The sequence below is a fragment of the Pteropus alecto genome, unplaced genomic scaffold (assembly GCF_000325575.1).
Source record: "Pteropus alecto unplaced genomic scaffold, ASM32557v1 scaffold21, whole genome shotgun sequence".
Taxonomy (NCBI): domain Eukaryota; kingdom Metazoa; phylum Chordata; class Mammalia; order Chiroptera; family Pteropodidae; genus Pteropus; species Pteropus alecto.
In genome coordinates, this window is record NW_006436282.1 from 16,387,126 (window position 1) to 16,406,662 (window position 19,537).

Genomic DNA, 19,537 nt, shown 5'->3' on the forward strand with positions numbered 1-19,537 from the left:
TTCAGGAAAGAGGATATGGTCAGAAAAATAAGTTATTGATGTTATTATACAATTTTTAAAACAATTTTGCCACAGCTCTAGCATGGTCAATCCAACTTTTAAATTTACTTTGGGTGAGAACTAGAGAAACAATTCTAGCAAACATCAACACAGTTGAAAGATTCACAAGGGAAATAAGATTCCAGATTCTCTCATTTTCTCTACTAGCTACCCATAAGGAAATCAGCAGTCTTCTATAAGAGGCTGAACTAAAACCTTTATTCAGAAATGCAAAGGATTAGTGTCTTAGTCTGTTCAGGCTGCTGTAACAAAATATGACAGATTGGGTAGCTTCAAAACAACAGGAACTTATTTCTCACAGTTCTGGAGGTTGGAAGCACAAGATCAGGGTGCCATTATGGTCAGATGAGGGACCTCCCCCTTCAGGGCTACAGACTTCTTGCTATATCTTCGCATGGCAGAAGGGGCAAGAAAGCCTCCTGGCTAAGAACACAGTGATCCCATTCATGAAGGCTCCACCCTCAGGACCTAAGCACCACTCAAAGGCCCTACCTCCTAACACCATTGCATTGGGCATTAGGATTTCAATATATGAATTTTAGGGGGACACAAACATTCAGACCATAGAAGTTAGTTTTTTTGTAACTACTAAAACTTTACCCAAACTGTAGTAATAGAGTGTAGGAATTTTGCATTTATCACTAAAAAATATTTTAAAAGTAAAAACCAAATTATTTCCTTTAATCATAATTGTATTTAATGTATCATAAATCTGAAGTGAACGAGATCATCTATCACTCATTCATTCAACAAATAGTTTCTACTGTATGCCATGTACTTCTCTAAACTCTGAGGATACAGCAGTAAACAAAACATCCAAGTTCTCACCTCATGAAGTTCCAGCAGTTGACAGATTTATACTAGATGAACAAACAAGGTAATGACAGTGTTTTAAGTGCTAAAAGGTAATAAACTGGGATGAGAAGCTGCTACTTTAGAAAAGATGGTCATGGGAGGCCTCTCCTAGGAGGTAATATTTGAGCTGAGACCTAAAATAATCTAGTCCTATCCAGCTACATTATTAACTAATAATGTATCTCTTTACCCTCTTTTCTCCATTCTTTTCTTTTAATAATTAAGAATTCTCTGGTTCACTCCTCAGTTCTCTGATCACTCTTTTCAAGGATATTCTTTTCTCATAGATCCTTCACTGAATTTAAATAAAATGCAGAACAAAACAAAAACAATCAATAAAGCTACCTATCACATGAATGCCTGATTCCTCTGTTCATCACAGGAATACTCTGAAGTTAACTGATTTCCTTTCACAAATCCAAAACATAAGGACCTAACCTTACAAAAGAGCAGCTGAGTAGCATAACTCTTATTTCTATTTTAAATTTACTTTATGGTCACATAGATCTCTCCCAAAATCATAAACCATGTTAACAGAAAAATCCCTTTGGAAGGCATATTTTGTTAATACATTTCTGGGAGAGGTTCTAAGTATCAATTTGTAAGTGAGGAAAACTCTTGCCCTAATTCTCATTCTCTATTGAGAAACAATGTCTCATTCTTAGACTGAAAGTAAACTTTTGAGACTGTTGTCAATAAACTCTGCGTTTAAACCACAAAATGATTTGAAGGCCCGATTCCATTGAGACTCACTGAAGAGAATATTTATTCATGTATATACCAGAATTCAAAGTAGAAAAGAAAGTAGATTAACTACTATCTTAAGATCATCAGATCAGTGAATAGAAACTAGTCGGAAAAATGGAAACAACTGTTTTTCTAATTTTTAATTTGAGAAATATTTAAAATTTAGCCCAGTTCTACTTTCTATCAATCTGGATAAAAGATACAGATGATGAAACAAAACTAACCAATTTCAAGACCTTTTTCCGCTCTGTTTTTTAAGTAGTGAGGAGAAGGCCAGGAGAACATAAAAAGGGAAAGTAAAAGAGAAAAAGGAGAAAAGAGAAAATGGAAAAATTGTCTATACAGTAATGAGCACTTTTCTGTTCTCATGCTTCTGATTTTTGAAATTGGGAGCCTAATAAAGGCTGTGTTTTCTATCACTTTCTACATGCAAACACAGTGCTCGAGTTGTTGGAGAAAAGATTATTTTAATTGGATTGTGAAGGATGAAGAAGATTTAGATAGGCAAAAGAAGTTTGCAAATAAAATAATAAGCGACGAAAAGTCAACTATAGGCTCCTTCAACAAAGAATTACCTATTATAAGATATAAAAGGTAATATTATTGTTGGTAACAACTGTTGGCAACAGCATACAGGTAAGAAAAAAGAAAGAGATGCTATACATTCATAGTTAACATGGGTTCATCATTGGAGTACAATTAATAATAACCGTTATTTATTGAATGATAACAAAGTGGCACACACTCACTGTGTTAAGTGATATATGTGATATACATATAATTTTATCAGTCATGAGAATTAATCCATAGAATGGTTTATTTGCACAAAGATGCCCTTAATGGACAAAAAAAAAAAAACCAAGAAGAAATCTGTTTAGGTAGTCAGGACGACTGATTTAAGAATTAGGAGAGAGGTAAGGTTTCATTATCGATACACAGGAAGAAATACCCTGATCAAGAATCCACAGCAATACATATCCAAGTCAGTCAGCAGAGTGACTCACCAGGTGAACACAATGGGAGATAATTTAACATACTAGCTTAGTACAGTTTCGTCTTTACTATATTCCACATTAAAATACTTCTCCAAATTTAAAGGGCTTTGATATATACTAGCAAAACTTATTTGTAGTATTGGTGGGTATATTCCTTTTAGGAAGGCCATATACAATGTTTAATACTAGCAGAAAAACTTCTTGGCTAAAACTCATTCAGTCTAGCTCTTGCCTCCTTTCAGACCTCCTCTCCAAGTGGGCCACGCGCACTCTGTAGGAGGAAAACACAGGCCATCAAATTGGCCCTCAATCTGAATCAGGAAAGCAAAGCTCATGGTAGCTGAACAGATTTTTGCTCAGTAGAATGGATTTGTATGTAGGGGTAGAGGGTGGGAAGTGTCCAAAATTATTTTAATAACTTCCACAATTCATTATAATCTTAAGGTTAAAAAAAGAATGGGACACATTTGTCACTGGATCTAGCTCAGATATTCCATAAATTTTTCTGGTTATATTTACATGCCTTTCCTCCTAGATGACCCAGGCAATCATTCTGGCATAATCATCAACAACCAAGTTGAGCTGCAATCTAAAACTAATGCTACATGGCCAAAAGGATGGAATTAGTCATAATACAGCGAGATTACTTTATTCTTCAGGAAATCCTGCACTAGGACTAAGGTCATCAGGAAGTCCTATACTCTAACTATCAGAACTATTTTTAACAGACTTATCACCACAGATCAGTTCTGTAACCAGTTTCTATCCGTAGATATGGACAAAGCTTTGCTTGATTAGATACAAGTGCTTTCTAATTCTTTTCTATTCATTTTTAAAAGGTACAGAAAATCTTAATTAGACTATTTGATAAACAAGGGAACCACAAGTTAAGAGAAATGAATAGATTTTAAACCATTGAGAATATTGTAATAGGGAATCTAAAAAAAAACTAAAAAAAATGGGAATGACAAATTTGATGGAGTTCGTCTTATATCATGTTCTGTGGCTTAAGGGTTAGCATTACTTAAAGCTTAAGTCTTTTGAATTATTAGATCTCTTTCCTCCCTTGTTTTCTTAGAGATAATGAACATTTATAAAGAATCGGTTTTTCTTGTGGTATCAAATTAATCTAATATGTTTATACTAAAATCTTCCTTGGCCAAAATACCTACAGCTAGTTTTTAAATAATGTATGTTTCTCTTTGTTTTTAAAACTAGCTCTAGCTTTTACTTGTGTTCTTAAAGGATTATCCAGTTCTCTGGTTAGGCAAAATTGGTATATTAGCAATTTTCTACCCACAAAGTAAAAGTAATTATATTAGAGGGCAGGCAGTGTATTGGAATTACACAGGACAGAAGCCAGTGACACATGTTCTTTTCTAAGTTTTCCATCAGCAGTTTCAGGAAACATCAAAAGTGGCTCTTATTTAGGAGGTTGTATTAGAACATCTGAATGTATTACAACTATATATATATATATATACACACATTCCTGGGTCCTCTGTCTAAGACACTGCTTCAGAGTAGGACCTGGGCTTTTGTAGTGTGTTTTAGGTTCAACAGGTGATAGTTGCTGCATCAAGTTACTCCTTAAACCTATATTTCTGAAATGTTAGTCCTTATTCTCATTTTAGTACATAACAAAGTTTTCACTGGACCTTAGTGAAATGAGAAACAAAGAAAGCTAAACATCGCATTTTTAATTTATAAATTATTGTCTTTCTCTTCCATTCTTCTCTTTTTTTGATGTTAAAATAGTCTCTTTTTTAAAAAGTAATGTTGAAGGTAGATATTTACAATATAATGACTTGGCAAAGCAAAAAGCTGGCAACGCTATGTAGATGCCCCACTCATTCTAGCTTTAGATCTAAAGAAATTTAAAAGTCTGGGCACCTCTGACTTTAAACAACTTAAAATGGACATATTGCAAAGACTCAGTAAGTGGGAGAGACGGCACATTGCTATCATTTTCCAAGGTGTAGGAAATGTAATTATGCTCTAATTCAGGAATCATCTGCAAGACTCTACAAGCGCCTTGCCTCATTATCTCCCTTCTCCCTCTGGTCCTGCATGGTTTTCTATCCTATTCAGTATCAATTTCTGCTTTTTTGTTTTGATTTCATTTGATTTCTAAATATTGCTCTACCTACCCTCCTTCTTACTAACCTTTCGAAGTTGCATTTTCTAAATAACTTCCCCAAATCTAAATTATTCTATAAGTTCCTTAATTCTATATTTTCCCTTATTTACCTGACTTATCAAAGGCTTTTTCTGTGTCTTTTTTTGTTTTCTTTTGTTTTTGTTTTTTAAAAAGGTAACATGATCATCATAGAAAATTTACAGGAGAGAAAATCACACAGGAAAAAATTTAAATAAACCATAATCCTATTAATTAGACATAAATATTCTGGTCATATTCAGTCAATGCTGGAATCACACCACATATATTCTATCATTAAATACTCTTTTAAATCAAAAATTTTAAATGTTTGCATAATATACCTTAGGACTATCATAATTTAACCAACCTCTTGGCTCAATTTTTTTTTAACAAATTTAAAAACCAGTATCTCTATTTCTTGGTGCCAAATTAGAACACAATAAAAATGAATAATAATTTTTTAAAAAGCAAACAATACAGCAACTAACCACATACTAAAAACTGAAAGGTCGTAACAGTTCCATCCTTTTAATTATATAGTATGATCCTTGTCTACTTCAATATTCTATTGAAATGCTATTCAGCTTGACCCTCTTCATTGTTTTTTTTTATAACTGTCATTTACAGGTAGCTTTCTATGTATTGACTAGGCTCAGCTTCATATTAACTTATTTAATGTAAACAAATCATTAAACCAAACAAAAATAACTTAGATATGTAACAAACTAGCAATCCTAGATGCATATATTTCAAAATTAAAAACATTTACCTTGAACAAATTTGACACAGTGATTGAAGAGAAACACTGGGCATATAGGTTAAGGTAGCATTATAGCACAACAAAAGGAATGTCAACACTTCAAACCTAAAAATAAACCAAAAGAATATTTACAAATCTTTAGAATTTTAAGAAGTCAACAATAATTAAGTTAAGCAGGCATTGGAAAGAAATATTATGTTATAGAACAGACCTATACAAAATAATCACAACAATAACAATACAAAGCTAAAAAAGGAAAGAGACTTTCCAAGTCATATGAAAATTATCTTAAAAATTCGATGTTCCAGATGACATCTAAAGTATGTGACAAATTGGGAAGATGTGTTTTTCTCTTGTATAAATGACTCAATATTTTTAAAATGTTACATACAACTCATTAAACATTACTTATAAATCTACTGAAATAATTTTTTTTTTTTTTTAAGCAGTGCGGTAGGATAGTAAATTATGTCTCCACAGTATACCTATTCTGTGCTGTCAGCATCTCTCTTTGGGGGTGTGGTCCACTGTACACTACTTTTGACAAACCATGCTGGGATAGTGCACTCTCGGTCAGAGCCATAGACCCAATGCTGGAAGGCTAAAGAAAAGACATTTGAATAAAGAAGGAAAATGAACATTCTGTTGAAAATGTGATATTTAGAATACATACACCACTAAGAATGATTGCCATGAACATCATATATCTTAAAAATATTCATACTAACTACTAAATTTTCTGCTCAAAGATATAATAAATAACATATAAACCACAAATATAAAATAGCTTAACTTCAAAAATTCTACCATGAAAATACATAAATGCTATAAAAAAAATAGACTAGTCTTATCCATCAGAAGGAGAGAAAAATACTTCAAAATGAATACTTTCAATAGATCTCTTACAATTAGATTTTGGTTGAAAGTTTAATGATTTTGATTTCTTATTTCACTTTGAGAATAGCAAATACTTTGCAGGTTTTATACTTTTTAAAATACTAATAAACTGATAAAAAAATTTTGCCTCAATAACCAGACATTAACTTATAGCTACTTCAAATCTTAGAGAAAATAAATTTATTTTGATACAATGTCACTTACTTCATGATATACAGATGGTTTGGATAAAGATGGAATCGTAAAACTCAGTACTTTGCTATGTCCCTGTTTGTCAACTATTTCCTACAAAAGTGAAAAAAAATCTTAAAATATTTATTTTTTACACACAAATTTAAAAGCTTAATTTAAGTTGTTAGTCTAAAAAAAGACCTGAAAAAAATTTTAAAATCAACTAAAATCTTAAATTATGATAATCCATTGTTGGTTATTCATAAATACCCGGAGTTCACCTTCCATTTTTCAAATATAAGTAACATATAGTTTTAAAGGATGGCTGAAATATAGATGTAATGTCTTAATAATCATTAATTTTTCTCACATAAAAAGTTACATTTTCTTAATCAATTAACACAGTTATAAAATATGTCAAGAAAAGGCTCTTAAACTTCTTTTCCATTTTAAAAAGTACAAACCTTAAGTATATAGAATATTATACTAATTAATATACGTACACTATTAGTAATGCAAACTATATGTTAACTGGTGTGAGTCCTGGAAACAGTCCAGATTTTATAGAATTATTAATGGTAGATGTTAAACTAAATTCTTCTAAATTTTTGTGAAGTTCACAAACAAACAATTTATAGACAATGGATTTTAAGTTTAAAAAATTTTAAATTCAACAATGGTATTTTCAGATACATGTATAAAAGAATTGAAATGATCTGATTTCCAGTCTTCAGTCAATCCAAAAAAGTTTATTTACATAATTATATGTATGCTTGTATAGCCCTCAATCTCCATAAAGTTATCTTTAGAAGAATGAGCTATGAGTCATTTGATGGATAAAAAACAAATACTAGCTTTACTAAAATGAAAAGTAGTTGCTATTATATATTTGCTTTTACTGAAAAGGTTACATATTTGCTTTTGCCAGGAAACATTTTGTTAACTACGTTAAATACAAACCAAATTGTAAACCCCTAGAAGAAGAGCTTCGATGCATCCACTGCTATGCACATTTCTGCTGGCTGAGACTGCAAGGTAGCACCAAATCAGTTCCGGAAGAAACTGCAGTGTAAATCGCAGTAATTGCTCCTCTCCACTGCGATAGAATTCAAAGAGCTGGTGACAGACAGGTTCTAACAACTGGAAGAAAGATAAAATGTTAATTCGAAGGCTGGACTGTATTTGAATGACACTGATATATGATATACAAAAGTTTTCCCTGATTGCTAATTACTGAAATATATAAATGTTTCCATTTTTTGGAAGCAAAACTATTTACTGTTTAGCTATTGAGTAAAACTTCAAACTCTAGTGGAAGGGCAAACAGTGCAAAACAAGTATATTCGGAAGCACTTTGTAAACTTTAAAATATTCTATAATCTTACAGTAGTATTATTATCAAAACCATATCTTTTTAACTTCTTAAAACACTTAAGCTGTAAGACATTTCTTCCTTAATATCCCTTTATTCTGATAAAAGATGCCAATATTAAATGATTGGCTACTGGGCTGGAGAAATTGAAATAGGAATTCTAGGTAGTTACTGTCACCTCTGGAGCTTATGTCACCTCCTGCATCTGACAGCAATGACTGTTGTGTGAGTAGCTGAATAATTATAGAGCCCTTAGATCTAGATCTCTATTGTAACCATGGTTAATTGCCACTGCATAATCTAAACATCGCTGTCATTTTGTTTTAAAAATGATTTGGAGTTATCTATAACCTTTCCTCTCCCACCACACTCCCAACATTATCCAGTTAATAAAGCTGACTATCTTCATAATAGACATCTTTTTTTAAATCAGAAACTCAAGATAAAGGATCCTTACAGGTAAGTATTATCTTAAAGTATATGACTGATCATACACAAGTCATATACAACTGTCAAGAGATTTAAACTATCAGGCTACTGTATTTTCAATGAATTATACCGTTCATTCACTTTTCTAATTCAGGCAACAGATTTAAGTCAACTTATTAAACAGATTTTCTACTATCAATAATTATAATGAACAGAAACTAATTTACAGTGGATGTTTTGGTTCCAAACAGGTATATAAAGTAAACTGGATGTAATTAAAGTCATTTCCATAAGGTATAGCAAAAATTACACTTCCATAAACACTGACTAAGTCAAACTAGTCTTATTGAAAAATTATCTAATTTCTGACAGTTAAGGAATACCTTTTGTTTCTCAAAATGGTCATTAGAGGGTAACAGGTATTCACTGTAGCATGACAAAGGTAACAGGAAACTGGAGGGCCAGAGGTAACCCCATACATACATAGACAGTAAGAAAAGTTTTTAGGGTAGAATCTGAAAGAATGGGGTTAGGGTGGTAGGAACAAAGAAAAAATGGTAGGGGGATATTTAGCTTACAGGTGGAGTTTTTAAAATTTCTTTGTGGAACAGTATCAATAATCTCATACTGTGAGATCCCTCATCTCTAAATACCTGGGAAAGCTTTAATTAAACCCATTGATGTAGTCTAATGAGTATCTGCAAAATTATGAAACCTTACATTGAAAATTTATTCAATAGTCTGCATAAACACATAATCAATGTTCAAAAGGCCTTATAACTGGTTTAAAATCCAAAATTAAAAGGGTTTTTGCTTTATGAAAGCAGAACCAAATGAAGACAGATTCAAAGGGGATGTAGAACTTTATGTTATAAGATTAGATTAATTATGCATATCAAACCAACAGAGGTAAACACCAATATCTGTGCAGTGTTTTACACCTTGCAAAATGCTTTCACACAAGTGAACCCATTCAATTTTTACAACATTGTAGTGTAGAATATCATTATGCATACTTTCTACATAAGAAAATTGAGACAGAGGCTACTTTGACCAAAATCACACAGCTCACAAAGGTCAGAACTTGAGCCAAGATTTTTGACTCGATTATAAGCACACATGAAAAACGTCAAAGAATAAAATGATATATAATGTGGAAAATACAAGTGGTGTCTCACTTATCTAACTTACCTATATTTGAGACCAGCAATGCAGCATTAAGATGTGCTGTATTCCTGGTGTCTGGTTTGAATTTTTGAATGTATTTCCTCATGGAAACATTGTTATGTTTGGAAAGTAGGTTATATATTACTATTAAGAGAGAACTGCACCTCAAGTATATTTCCATGTGTTAAACAGGTTTTCTTATGGGTCATTGAGACCCTAATCAACATGTACCTTCTTTCCATTTTAAAATACATTCTGCATTCTAAAGCAACTAAGTTACAACCGAACTTTTACAACAATCCATTCGTAAGACTTCTGTATCCTAAGAGAGATTTGTAATAGTAATAGAAATGTGACTTTAAAATGCCTTTGAATGACTAAAGCAGGAATAAAAGATGGGAAACAGTTAAGTTTGGTAAATTAAAAGAAAATCTTGCAATTTTTTTTTTACTTTAATTTTTATTTATTTATTTATTTATCTATCCATTTATTTATTTATTTATTTATGCATTGAACAGTTACTGAGGAATACAGGTAGGATACAGATTTTAAAAATTGGAAGGACACTACTATTCAAATGCCAGTTGCCATTGAACTGACCCTCCCTTCACTCTTGGTTCTCTATGTCTAGGACACCAAAGAGACTTTATGTGGCTCTTTCAAAAGACAGCTGTTTTCCTGGCAGACTTAAGCACCGTTAGCCTCTAATTATATACCTATCGTAAAGTTAAAGTCAGTTAAAAACACCAGTCAAGAAAACCACATTGTACCATAAACTGCCTCTTTAGAGTCTCTTGAACACACCACACATACCTATCTCAGGGCCTTTGCACTTTCTGTTCCTTCTCCTGGAATGTTCTTGCCCTCTAATTCTCCCTCCGACTCATTCAGACCTTGATTCAACCATCACCTCCTCAGTCCCAACACGAACTCCTCCTACTCCACTTCATTTATCTTCCTAGTTTTGTCACTAAATGACATTATATTTTACATTTAGATATTTGTTTAATATCTATCTCACCTACCAGCATACAAATTCTAATCTATGAGATCAAGAATTTAGTCTCTTTTGTCTACTGCTATATTTCAAAGTGATTTTTGGCATGTTATATGGGTTCAACAAATATTTATTAAGTGAATTAAACTGAATAATGAAAAAGTACTATTAGTAGAATCCAAATACCAAATTTGCCAGACTTCAAGTAATACCAGGACCAATGTCTCAGATTTCAAAAATGCCAAAAGACAATAACAACTCTTTTAGAATATCTCCAAATTAAGAAACAAAATATTCTAAAGAATAAAAAGGTTGTGACGTAAAAGTAAATTATACTGTTATATTTTAGAAGTACTTCTAAATGGATTTTTAAAGATTGAGTTGCCTTTTAAGAATACAGAATACATACTGTCTTCACTACATGAATCAGGCAAAAAAACATAAAACAAACTTATGTGCAAAACATCCTAAACCAGTGCTTGTAAATGTGTGGTCCATGGACTGAAGACCATCCACAAACTGTTACCACATCCAAGTGGGAGATCAGCACTTACTGAACAGGAGATAGTTCATTTAGGGGTTATTACATATGTGTGGAGAAATTTGTGTTTGAGAAATATTGCCATGAACCATTAGAGCTGTATTCACTATTAATCTGAATAAAAGAAATGCTGTGAACCAAACTAGCCCATAAGAAATTTACCTCACAGACTCTATTCAAAGTAGCCTGGTTAAAATACACTTCATCAGAGGAATAATTTTTAAGTCTTTCAAAAATACTAAGCATGAAACGATAAAAAAAAAAAAAAAAAAATTCTTTAAAGCACACAGCTATTAAGTCTGTTTTGGTGAAGTAATTCTCACTTAAACATAGAAATCTTTAAAATAGCTTCTACCCAAACACAAAAAACTAAAAACCCTTCAAGAAAACAATGCACCTATACATACTACACAAGTTAAGAAGCTTTGGAGGGAGGTGGGAAAGACAAGAAAAATGTGATTGTTCGATTTAGTTATTCCAGTTAACATTTTTGGCTTGTCGATATACTCACTAATCTTTTCTTCAGCACCTAAAATTCATGATGTACTTTATAGCATATACAGCAGAAGCTTAAAAGGCTCCCTTAAAAGAAGTTAACTACTCAAATAACAAAAGACTCTAGTTTTGATAGTTTCATCTCAAAGGCACATAGGTCCATATAGAATTGGACTCCAGAGTATAAGTTATTTTACCCCTGTGTTAGAGTCTACCAAACTTAAAGTACGAAAACAAAATTACATACCTCATATTTCTCGCCTATACTTTACCTCTTCCTATTCCAACTGACACTCCCTAGTTCAAGTTCTCAACAGCTCCCTCCTAGGCTATTTTCATAACCTCCTTCCTACTAATCTTCTTGTTTTCAAATTTTTCCATTCTCCAATCTATCCTTCACATAGCCACCTTCCTAAAAGAATAACCTGATCAAGTCATCCCTTCGGTGCAAAAAAAGTCTAAACTGCTTATGATAGATTTCATGACCCACCACGGTCACAAACTAAACCCATCTTTCCAGCTTCAGTTCCTATCACAGTCTTATCCTCTCTTGTTAACTACTGCATTAGCCTACTTGCTTTGTTCCACATGCCATGTCTCTTTATTTTCCATGCTATTTCCAAAGCTTTTCTATTTCTATATGAATTGTGGGATTTGTAAGCACCAGAATCTGGAATATAGATAATTTTATTACTTCAAACTAAATTTGTGTCTAAAAAAATAGAAAAGGAGATGGGGCATGAGAAAAAAAAGAGGACTGGGAAAGCACCGGCTGGACAAAACTACTCACCATTCTTTAAATGCCTTGCGCCTTTTTTGAGGACTCCATATACTATCCTTAAGGCGCAAATGTTCTTTTTATCTTGCACATCTGGCAAACTCATGCATATCCATCTAGACTCAGTTAAGCGTTGCCTTGAAAGCATGTGTTTACTTATTTTCTATGACCCTTTCTTTTTGGGGGGATAGAGACCATGTGTTATTCATCTTTGATTTTCTATTACCTTGGCTCACAGCTGGCTCACAATGGGCACACATATATTTGCTGAATGAATAAATGAATGTAGTGACCCAGACTTTTCTAAGCTATCTCCAGCAAGACAGACAGACACAGACAGACAGACAGAAAGAAAGAAAGAAAGAAAGAAAGAAAGAAAGAAAGAAAGAAAGAAAGAAAGAAAGAAAGAAAGAAAGAAAAAGAAGAAAAGAAAGAAAGAAACATGTTCAGAGATGGCTTTGGAATATGCTAATAATTCTATTTCTTGGCCTGGGGGATGGTACACTGGATTTGATTTTATTACAGTTTTGTTTTTACTCTGCCATTTTTTTTAAATAAAGTAGTCTTCTCTTATCCTCTCCACCCCACTTCTCAAAGGTAATCAGTTAAACACTCCATAATATATAATTCTTTAAACACAGAATTTTTCTCACCACCATATATATATTTCACAATAAAACTGTAAAAACTTGTACTAGTATAATAAACTGTAAAAGTACTTACCTCACTTTGTGGCTCCTGGATAACTTTATAGAGAGATGAAACTAAAGAACTCTTGTCTTTCAAATTTGTGGCATAACTTTGTAAAGATGTTTCTGGTAGTGTCTAGACAAATTTAAAAGAATACATTTTATTTTTATGAAATGTCCAGAATAGGCAAATCCATAGACAGAAAGTAGATTAGCTGTTGCCAGAGATTGGGGGAAGGGAGAGTCAAGAGCGACTAATAGGCATTGAGTTTCCTTTGGGGGTGATAGAAATGTCCTAGAATTAGATGCTGGTATTGCTTGTACAACATCATGAATATACTAAAAACTACTATATTTTCATCTTAAAACAATGAATTTTATGTTATGTGAATTATACCTCAACAAAATAATTGCAAAAATAAAACAAAAAATATATTTAATCCTCTTATCATCAACAGGGACATAAATTAACATCAACTTCATCATTGATCACAGTTTGGAGTTAGAAATGAGAATATAAACCATGTATAAAGCCAGAGATACATTTTCTGCAGCATTATATAAGTTATAAATCTCATTAGCCTATTGACCCTGCTTCTTAATAAATATTCTATTAAGGAACATTATTATATAGAGATCTAATAATATTTCAAACCTTAACACCACGGATCATTATCAAAGTAACTTCTGAGTTACATATTGTGACTCTTAGGTAAGGCTGTTCTGTATAGAACTGGGGGAAAATTTTAGACTCCTCAGAAATGGAGAAAAAAGTAGCCACACTACCAACGAATTTGTTTTCCTTATGCTATTTAAAATATATAGACAACTAATCACAGCTTGCCAGCACCACTCATTCAGAAAGGACACCATGACCAGAGGAGAATGGGAGGAGATAAAATTCCAGTAGTAAGTCAAACGTTTTTGGGTAAAAGTAGTAGGGAAATCTGAAAAAAGACAAAAACAAAAACAAAACATTTTATTATGACAAATTATAAAAACCTATCCTTCTAGAGTATACCCCTTCCTTAACATCTGTCTCCCAAGTCAGTATACTTTCTTATGCAAATTACTTCCTTCAGTCAATCAATTAACAGATGTTAATCTTGCAGTAGATATGTCTCAAAATATTGGTAACAGTCATTCCAAGACATACACTATTTCTTACATGTTCCATATCCTAGCATTTCATGATTTAAAGTGGATTATGGTTAGTGTACACAGATATATGTGTGCATAACTATATGCAGAAAATTAAGCAGCATGCATTTTTTATAATAAGGATATTTGATTCATTTTAACTTTATTGTTGAGTTCCTTGAGAACAAGAACTATCTTATTGTCTCTCCATTCACATCACTCAGCATAAGGCCTCATACTCAAACTTTTGCTGAAGGGGTATATTATAGATGAACAGAATAAGAAATATACACTGTTACTGTTTATGCTTCAATAGATTCTTTAAAATTAGGTCACATTTCACCTTAGGATATATAAGCGAATAGATTCTTTTTCAAACTTAATAAGATAGTTTTGTTTACCAGAGTGGTAAGTAAATGTGAACTATCTGGGAACCTTTTACCATTCTTGGAGGCGGAGTGGGGGGTAGTTTCACTGCAACTGCTTACATAAAAAGGAGATTAGGGCATTCTTCAATATTTCAAAAGCATGTAACAAAAGATCTCCAGGCAACATTCCATTTCCATTATTTGACCAAAAGTAACCTAATACTAGGGGAATTTATATAAAGGGAAATAATAGTCAAATAAACAGCAGATTTCTAATCCCCTGAATGGAAATGAACCTGAATTACATATGTAAAATATTATGTATATACATGTGTCTAACTATAAAACTTTAAACTTAAGTGAATTGAAATATAAACCTTTAAAAAATTATTAGTGAGTAGAAAGATTATTATAATATTATATATACTATCTAGGCTAAAAATGGAACATTGATTAAAATGTGAACTACAATTTTTAGTTTATGTACCAATTAACTCTCATGAGATATAATATTTTCTGTGAAATAAAGACGAAAGGACAACTAGCTATTTTCTGAAAAGTAAGCTCTAGAAAATACCCTGGACCTAGGCTACTACTGCTAAATGAAAGAAAAGATCTCCTAAAAAATTAGTGTAGTGAACTACTACATTTTATCATAATTCTGCAATTTTTTAATTCTGTAAATGGGAAAAGTTACTTTGTTTATAGAAAGGGAGAAAATATAACTGCTGTGTTTATGATCAGTGCTTTGAAAAACTTAAGATGTGAAAGAACCTAATGATTTAAATAGTGTTACAGCAAACCTTTAAATTTTCCGGCACTGTACTAGTTCAAAGGTACTGGCCTTCTTAAATACTAGTTAAGCTGTCTCACTTTTCAGAAGGCAGAACAGGAGACAAAAAAAAAAAAGTAATAATGGGAAATTATGTTGGAAAATTGTCTTGGCAAAATTTGAAGACAGATGCTTCGTACTAAAGTATCATTTGACAGATGGTTTTTAAAAAATGTAAGGATGTGATATGGGTTGGGTAGAAGAGAATTAATGAAGATGGACAGATGGGTGGAGAACCAATAAATAAAACAATTCTGTTCAACAATATTATACATCAGACTGGATTTTGAATCACATATTGAAATTCAGTGACTACCAGAAAATCAAAAAAATTAGGAGTCTGGAAATATGCTAGTTAAATCCACACATAGCATTGTTACAAATATATTACAAATCTTTGAAAAGCTAGAAATCAAACTATTTATGAAATTTTAAAATAAAAAAGTCCCAGTCTAATCATTTTGTTGGTATATAGAGTACTAACAATAAGAGCCCAAAGCCAGAGGATATATTGAATAGTTCTTCCAAAGGTCGGGGGAGAGATTTGCACAAAGCAAATTGTGTTGTCTTTGTGCATTTGAGAGCATGTTGGGTGAGGTTATGAGGCTGGGAGTTCAGATAGTGACCATAGAACAGTGTAGGGCTAAAATCATCTTCACAGACCACCTACTTCAATTTTTCTTATGAGAATACCGAGACCCAATGAAGTTATGTAATTTGTACAATATCGTAAAACCATCTAACAGAAGAATTATGACTATATTAAAGGGTTTCTCACTTCTCAGCTCAATGTACTTTGGACCACTTTACCAATCATGATGACCTTGGCCTTATTAGTACCACGGTTATTACATAAAACAACTAAACAAAGGCTTTTTCTAAATATATATAGATATATCCTCAAAATTCCTTTCTTAAATATTTTAACCAAAGTATGTAATGAACATCACAAATATTTCAAAAGACAAGACACTCTAATTTAAAAAGTACTTAAGATGTTTGTTCTCAAGCACTTTTCTATCTTCTGTTACCTTTAGATACTGCTGTTTACATGATAACCTTAATCTCTTTATCAAACAGAAACAGAGCTAAATTCAACATACATTAATACAATTCAAAATAACAGAGCAAATAATTTTCAGAAATGCTTACCAAATTAACCAAGGATTAGGAAATAGTTTCCCTTTTTAAATGACTATGATGTAGACTTGACAATAATTTAAAACATTTGTTATACCAAATTGATTGAAAATTGGGTAATTTTAATCTTGCATGGTTAGGAAAAAATTAAATTAAATTACTTTTTATTTCATGGGGTACAGGATTTCACTCCCCTCCTCCCAATAGAAAAGTTTCCTTACCCTTGAATTAAATTTATAAAAATTTCAATACAATATCACTACTCACATAATACATGTTTTATTGATAAAATATTACTTAGATAATACTTTGTTTATTCACATCTTAGTTTCTGTAAGTGGAAGATGGTATTTAGAAAACAAGATCTGTGTGCTTGGTGTACTCATTGCTACTGGGGTGCCATTGCTTCTTGGTCCACTTAGTGAACAAAGCTAGGAAATACATGTATGCATAAATATATGGATATACATATGCAAATATATCACTTACATATTTAGACCCATAAGTTCATACTGATTCTTCTAATTCCAGTCTAACACTTTAGGGTTCTTTCTCCCCTTTCCCTATTCTATGTTTCTAATTCCTTTCTTAGACACAGAGAAATCTGTCTCCCATTATCCTCTTTATATTTACTTCTTTTCTCAAAGTAACCAACTTACCATTGTAACCACTCTGGTTTTCTCTTCTATACGCCATCCATGCAACCCTTACCCCCAACCACCCACTTCCTCAAACACAAGGCATACTGCTGTCCTTACTGCTGCACAGCCCTCTGCCTCTCCCTGCTCCCCCTCCCCCACTTACCCCTTGATGCTACACTTCCTAGGGTATCTATATATCCAAGCCAGGAGGGGAAGGGCATAAACAAACAGATGGGAAGGAAAAGTCATGGTTTTCAATTATTTGCCTTGGCAGTTGACCCCTCCCCTACACCCCATCCTTTAACATGCTCTTTTTCTACAACTCCCATATTAAAGAATAAGTAACTGGCTATATTTGGTTTTGCAAATTCGATTTCACCATTAAACATAAGAATGCCCTAGAAGTGGTACTCAGTTGTTAAATTTGACAATTTTTATCAGCTTGCCAAAAAAAAAAATCATGATATAATGAACAAAGCTAAACACTCTCAAAGCAGAAAAAGACTTAAAAATATCTTGAATACCCATTTACAAAGACAACATATGTAGAAAAAAAGCACATAGAAGATTTAATCAAACTATTACAATATGTAGAAGGTACTTTATATAGAGCACTTTTACAATATTCTACATCACTTTATGATGACTTAGGAGTTCCAAAGGATACTCAATTTATGACTATAAAAGCAGACAAAGTAAAAATGTGCCCAGACATTCCTTCATCAGGATGAGATAACAGTGAAAGATAAGACCAGCTGCAAAATTAATGGGAAGCTTTGCTTCTCTCAAGGACACACTGCAACTGAAAAGTGTCATAACAATCTTCTTTTTTGTGTGTGACTATTGTATTCTTACTCACTGAGAATTCTTGTTATCTAAAATCATAGACATCAAAAACTTTGCTGTTTTAAAATATATCTGTAAAACGAAACACCCACTCTTGCCTGGAGGATCTAAGTCACCTTGACACAGAGAAACAGGCTTGATTTCCAGACCAGGTGCAGAGTTTCAGAGAAGGGGTTTCTGAACACAATGTTCCACATAGATGCTAACTTTGTAGTTTCCAAGACAACAAGACTCTGGGTCTACTCTGCAATGAGACCAGTTCTTGACCCTATGCACATTCAGTTCTGCTTTGTTCTGAGTCCATCAAAATACTGCTCCATTTAAATTTCATCTAAACTTCACCCTTCCTCAAAATTGTATAACAATTTTATCTTTTTCTTTGGCGAGGTGCCTGTATGATACCCGCTGTATAGCCTCCCTCACTGAAATAAGCCAAAAAGTCTGACTTTGTCAGACTGTATGTTTGTCTCTAAAGGACTTGGGCTGATTGGGCTGAACAAAACGGTGACAATTGCAGCCCAAACCTTTCATTCTATGATCATGAAGCTCACATAATTACGTGTAACAATGAGACCCAAAGGATAAGGAGAACTTGTTCAAGCAACACAATTTTAGCTATCGTAGAAGAGTTCATGAAACAGGAAAACAGAAGTTTTATTTTTGTCAAGTAACCAAAAGTTATGTATGCCTTATATATTGCCACTGGGTTAGCTAACTAGAGAAAGATATACTGGTAGAAAATTGGATAAATATCTTCCCATCTTTTCTGCGTTGTCGATCAAGCCTACTTCCATTACATAAATTGAGAAAAACATTTCAACACTGAATCTTTGATGGTGGTTGGAGAGAGTTACATCAACATTCAGAGACTTTCACCATTCTTTCTGTTGTTGCCATGAAAGGGAGAAAACAAACTCTTTGAACCACTTGAAGAAAAAAGGAATTGATCTCCAGAAAAGATTACTATGTGTAAATAATTCCCTATTAAGATTTGTTGGAACATAACTTTTGCTTCCACAGATATTTAGCTTTTCAGTCATATAAAAAAAGGAAACTGGAATTTAAACTCCAGACAAAACTTCTTTGGAATATAATTATTATATTAAAATCATAAATATTACCTTAAATTCTGACAACCATTCCTCCACAACTCCTTTCTCTGAAGTGAACATCCTTCCACATTTGTTATAAACCTTCAATCTGAAAATTAACATAGAATATCGTTAAAATGTTGAATACATCTTCTTTATAGCCAGATTACTATGGATAGAAATAAACCTATAAAATTTAGGTATTTCTTGTTTGTGAAATTAAAGCAATTTCAAATGTAAATCACTGAGTTCATTTCAAAACCAATGTGCACAAACAAGCATTAAAATGCAAGAATTTTGATAAAAGTATAAATATCATAACATGATGAAATTGGCTCTGCAATTTCCATTCAGCTTTCAGGAAT

At 32.5% G+C, this 19,537-nt stretch overlaps 1 protein-coding gene across 4 annotated transcripts in view; it reads right to left on the reverse strand.

Annotated features, from left to right (window-relative positions):
• FAM126A (family with sequence similarity 126 member A) overlaps positions 1 to 19,537 on the reverse strand; it is a 68,976-nt gene that overhangs the window by 26,612 nt on the left and 22,827 nt on the right. For all 4 annotated transcript variants that reach the window (XM_006911985.3, XM_015589484.2, XM_015589485.2 and 1 more), the window contains exons 2-7: positions 19,203 to 19,281; positions 13,149 to 13,250; positions 7,607 to 7,786; positions 6,680 to 6,760; positions 6,064 to 6,179; positions 5,588 to 5,683 (exon numbers count right to left, since the gene is read on the reverse strand). In XM_006911985.3, the coding sequence (XP_006912047.1) occupies positions 5,588 to 5,683; positions 6,064 to 6,179; positions 6,680 to 6,760; positions 7,607 to 7,786; positions 13,149 to 13,250; positions 19,203 to 19,253 (626 nt within the window). In that variant the 5' untranslated portion in view covers positions 19,254 to 19,281. The remainder of the gene's footprint in view (positions 1 to 5,587; positions 5,684 to 6,063; positions 6,180 to 6,679; positions 6,761 to 7,606; positions 7,787 to 13,148; positions 13,251 to 19,202; positions 19,282 to 19,537) is intronic.